Raw genomic sequence first — 5,000 nt, 5'->3', positions numbered from 1 at the left:
ATCTTCGGTTGACTGCCAGGCACACATGTAGGCGTTAAAGTTCAGTAAAATAAGTGACAAACAAGAAGAAAGAAATAGAGACTGGCACTATTTGGAAAATGTCTTCATTACTTGGCAACACATATGAAAGCTGGCAGAGTTTTCCTTACTCATTGACTTTGACACATACATGCATACACACAAAAAATATACACTTTAAAAGAAATGGCAAAATACATAAATATATCAAAATAAATATGTAAAAAAAGAAATAAATAAATTAAAAAAAAAGGAAAGAAAAAAAGAAGACTCCATGTATTTTCATTTCTTTCTCCTCACTATTACTTGCTGATATATACATCAAGAAAAAATTGGCAAAGATAATTCACACTTGGCATACTTAACCTCTACAATTTGTACACTAGTCATTTTCATGTGTCCAACAAGGAACTATGTGCAATACCGTTTTACGATCACCTTATGACAGACTGAAGTAAAATAGTTATATCCTAGGGTTGCATGTGATTAAGTAGATTTAATCAACCTAGACTTCAACCTGGTGTGTTCCTAAAGAATTCCCCTAGAAATAAATAATGCAATACTGTTATCAACAATCCAGTGATGAGTATATATGAATGAGTATGTATACAACTGTATACATGCACCTACACATATACACAGATGCAGATAAACCTCAACACTCAAATATTCTGCATGGCAATATGCATGAAGAGTAATTCATTGTAAAAATTATGTTTTACAAACACTTTTGCAAACACTGTATAAGACAATATTATGACTGCTCAGAAGTACCTTAGCAATTAGGGACTTGTCACTTTGTATTTTTCAATATATATTTTATTTTTTTTTCTAGATTCTTGTTAAGGTAACATGACTCTAGATTTTCCTCAGGTATCCTAGGCCTCATCCATTCATCCTCCCACTAAAGGTAAGATTCTTAGGCATGCTCTTCATCCGCCAATAAAATGAAAATCCTACTTAGGCCCTGAAATACCCGTAGACAACTCCAAGAATACTGAGAGGAATCTGTATGATAACTTACAAAAATCATTTTGAAACATGAACATCCTGGCCAAAAATGCACACAATGATGAGTTGAAACGAGGACTTTCTGACCCAGCTCTCTGCAGCCCCAAGCTGGAGCTGGCTCTGAGAGGATGGGCGGGCGGTTCCAAAGCCTTCCAAATGCAAAGTCCTAACTATTCGTCTGCACTGGTTCGCACTGGACCATGCTCCTCCTCCCACTCTCTCAGAACATTGTCCAAGTTGTAACGCTTGCGGTAAGTCACAAAAAAGCTTCGCACATGATTCTCTGTCTTGTTGCCTACAATTTCGGCAATGGCTTTGAAGTCCTTTCCAAAATATCGCACGGCTGCAAGAGACAAAAAAGACATCATTACTTTTCCTGAAACTGTTGTGTGTACATGCATGCATAAATATGTTCCACAGATTGTGTGCACATGAGTGAGGGAGTGAAGGAGAAAGTGAGTATGAGTATACATGTGTATACAGACCTCACACACATTTCTTACAGGTGTTTTCATCATATCTACTGAACAAGAAAACAAAAATGATGATTATGATGATAATACAATAACAATAATAATAATAATAATAATAAGAATAAGAAGAAGATGAAAGAAAAATCTTACCTTGCACAGCCAGCAGAAGTTCCTCATGCGACCATTTGGCCTTCAGTGGCCCTGTTTGTCCTGGTGGCCTCAGGGAATTGATACCGTCCTTGGCCAGATTTTCTCGCAAGTTGCTGATCTGTGCCTTGTTACTCTGTACCTATTGAAGAAACAGAAATCAAAATGTTTTATGAATTAATTTCAATCATATCGATATTTTTCCTTAGAGAGATCAGTAAATGCCAAGAATTTCATCTGTAAAAATGACATAAAAAGACCAAAAATAACTTGATAACAAATGAACTTTCATTCCATGTCAAGAGAGAGAGAGAAAGAGAGAGACTCACCTGGCGTTTGAGAGCAATGACCTCATTTTCCATATGTCGCAGTAGCTGCTGGCCTTGGGTAGGGGCACCTAGGGGGCCTGGGGGGGCAGGGGCCACCATAGCCATAAGATCCTGTCGAAAAAAAAAAAAATAAATAAATAAAATAATAATAATTAGGTATTTCTCCTTAAGCAGCTAACAATATGTTAATAACAAATGGATTAACTGATAAGTGTACCTAAACCTTTCTCTTTTATTTCATCTCTAAGAAGAAGAAGCACGCACCTCGTGGTTTATGTGCATGCCGCGAGGTGGTCGTCGCTTGTGCTTGATCAGCTGTTTATCTCTCTTCATGGGTCCTACAGTTGGTCGTAGACACCCCATTTTTCTAGAAAGCAGAAGGCAAAATAATCAGCATATGGGACAAATGTCAAAAGATGAATATCACAGAGAGGGAAGAAAAATTATGAGTGACAAAGAGAATACAAATAAACCATGTAGTTCTGAATCAATTTCTGTAACAGAACTTGTTACTTGAGACAAATATAAAAGAGCTCAGACCCCTCTCAGGATAAGTAGAAGTAGTTCAGTGCAGAAAACTGAGATTAATTCAACAAAAACAGATGTAATTATGTGCATAAAGGGAAGGAAAGAAAGAAAGAGATGCATGTCCATGAAAACAAAGCAGTAAATCAACGAAAGCCAAAGCATTCCGATGTGTTGACACATGGGTAGAAACTGCTGTCTTACTCTTCAATGGATCTAGTTTGTTATATATTTGTTCTACCAAGTAAATCAATGGAAAAAGATGAAAACAAATTGTAATTCAACAAAACTGACACATGTCATTAACCCCTTCACGGTGGGTCACATCTATAGACGTCAAAACAAACCGCTCAAAATGTGGCGTGTGGCTGTATGCCGCGGCGGCGCGCCAAAGCGCTATGAGCCGGTGATTCGGCTCGATGTACCAAACTCCTGCGCTCAAAGTCAGCGCGTTGCCATTGATTGCCAGTGCGTAGAGTTTTTTTTATTAGTTTTCTTCACCCATCACCAAGGGGTTAAACAGAAAAACACATGAAATTCAGTGACAACTAAATGATGTAATTCAAAGATTTAATGTAGTGAAAATTGACAGTTGTCATGAAAAGTGCAACTGTGAAAGGCAATCCAATCCACTCACTTCCAATGGTTGTAACACGTCTGGCACTGAGGTCCCTTGGGAGACTCATTGAGGATGGTCGCAGGGATGGTGCAGTTCGAGCAGTTCTTGGTCTCCTCCCCCCCACGTCCTTCTTCATCTTCATCAGATCTATCTCCGCTGCTATCTCCCAGTCCACCTTCTGTGGCCTGCTGGTTGGGGAGGGAAACATTTATACAAGGAAAAAGCTTGCATAACCTGGGATTTCAACAGGATGTTGTGTTGGAATTTCTCAAAGAAAATAATTTCTTGTTTAAAAACAATACAAGGTTTCCATTTTCCACTGACCTGGAGCTTTGCAGTGTGTTTGCGAGCATGTCGATCAATTAGAGAACTTCGTTGTCTAGTTTTCTTCCACAAATAATAGTACTTTACTAACTGGGCTATAGTCTTGTCTGGTAACTGGAAAGTACAAAAAAAAATAATAATAATAAAAAAATAAAGGACAGTAATATATATACTTTTCCCTTTGGGTACAAAATGTATGATAAAGTTTTTGAGGATGTGCTTTATACATATAAGTTAACAATATTAATTTTCCTTCAAAATAATGAATAAAACATAACTATTTCTCAAGGAGGCAACGGAGAAGTTCCTCCAATGACTAATGCTGTTCCTCACCATCTGTCTTATGCGGTGAAAGCTTTTCCCGTGAAACTGAAAGGCCTGCTCAAAGAGGACCTTGTCTTCAGTTGTCCACTCATCAGGGAAGGGTGTGAAGTTGGCCAGGTCTGCTGTTGCTTTCTCCAAGTCATGACGATGCCAGAACAACATACCCAGTGCCTGCTCGGCATTGTACCCGTATTTGTCCTTTGCCAACCAGATGTACTGTTCCACTGGAAATTCAAAGGAGAATATAATAACTTCCTGAAATGTATTTTGAATTGCTCATATCCTCTACCCTCTCTTACACTAAAATAAAGACTTCCACTATAAATAAACAGACCAAGAAACATAATTCTATACAAAAGCTGCAAAACTCACAACTCTCTTCGTTGATCTCCAGCTTAGGAGCCCACACTAACAAGGCTCTTTCTGGACACTGCTCTGGCCGGCGTTCTGGAAATTAAGAAAAGAACGACTTGAATTTCAGATCCCTGTTCTAATGTGAATATGTCTATGCTGGAATTTTTTTAATAACAGCTGCTATGGTTTGTCCAGCGTGCACTCGTAAGGCACAACATAAATATCTTCAGATATTTAATTTTACTTTATAACAAACCAGACCTACCTTGTGAAGGCAACATACTTGGAATCTCTGCTTGATATGCCTTTCCAACACGCATGCCTGTATCTGAAAAGTATGAAATGATGAACTTGTAACACAAAGACAAATTTACAAGAGAAGGATTACACATACTTAGGAATACATTATACAAAAATCTAATATACTTTCCCAATTACAAATGATTACTTGCAAACTGGGAGAAGATATCAATAGTCAAAATTTCAGCTAATAATTACAAATGAATTTAAGAATCTAAGTGAGTATAAAATAAATAAAAAAATATATAAATAAATAAATAAATAAATAAAAATAATAAACATGTAAAACTGAGCAAAACCCGATTCCACTTTAGAGATATTAGGCTAGTCTCTAAAATATAGAAAATGGAGAGAGAGCATAAGAACAAAAATATCTATAAGCAAGGAAAATCCTTGGATACACCTCCAATTAAGTAAGTAATTAACCATGTTGCAGGTGCTGCTGAGATATTAGTTTTCTAGCAATGGTGGGTGACATACTATCTTATCTTACTATCATATGGGAATGTTTGACCTTTTGAGGCTGGGAGGGTATGCCATGCCAGGTCTAATGGGATTTTATCTATCAGTTTTGTT

General features: G+C 37.3%; 1 protein-coding gene across 4 annotated transcripts in view; it reads right to left on the bottom strand.

Annotated features, from left to right (window-relative positions):
• Positions 1 to 289: 289 nt before the first annotated feature.
• LOC125032578 (REST corepressor 2-like) overlaps positions 290 to 5,000 on the bottom strand; it is an 11,355-nt gene continuing 6,644 nt past the window's right edge. For 3 of the 4 annotated variants that reach the window (XM_047623821.1, XM_047623818.1, XM_047623820.1), the window contains exons 2-10: positions 4,390 to 4,452; positions 4,143 to 4,217; positions 3,780 to 3,994; positions 3,447 to 3,560; positions 3,141 to 3,310; positions 2,243 to 2,345; positions 1,979 to 2,089; positions 1,653 to 1,791; positions 290 to 1,372 (exon numbers count right to left, since the gene is read on the bottom strand). In XM_047623821.1, coding sequence (XP_047479777.1) covers positions 1,200 to 1,372; positions 1,653 to 1,791; positions 1,979 to 2,089; positions 2,243 to 2,345; positions 3,141 to 3,310; positions 3,447 to 3,560; positions 3,780 to 3,994; positions 4,143 to 4,217; positions 4,390 to 4,452 — 1,163 coding nt within the window. In that variant the 3' untranslated portion in view covers positions 290 to 1,199. The remainder of the gene's footprint in view (positions 1,373 to 1,652; positions 1,792 to 1,978; positions 2,090 to 2,242; positions 2,346 to 3,140; positions 3,311 to 3,446; positions 3,561 to 3,779; positions 3,995 to 4,142; positions 4,218 to 4,389; positions 4,453 to 5,000) is intronic. The other variant, XM_047623819.1, reaches the window with a different exon arrangement.

This window comes from Penaeus chinensis, chromosome 14 (genome assembly GCF_019202785.1).
Source record: "Penaeus chinensis breed Huanghai No. 1 chromosome 14, ASM1920278v2, whole genome shotgun sequence".
NCBI lineage: Eukaryota > Metazoa > Arthropoda > Malacostraca > Decapoda > Penaeidae > Penaeus > Penaeus chinensis.
This window is presented reverse-complemented; position numbering and strand designations above follow the sequence as displayed.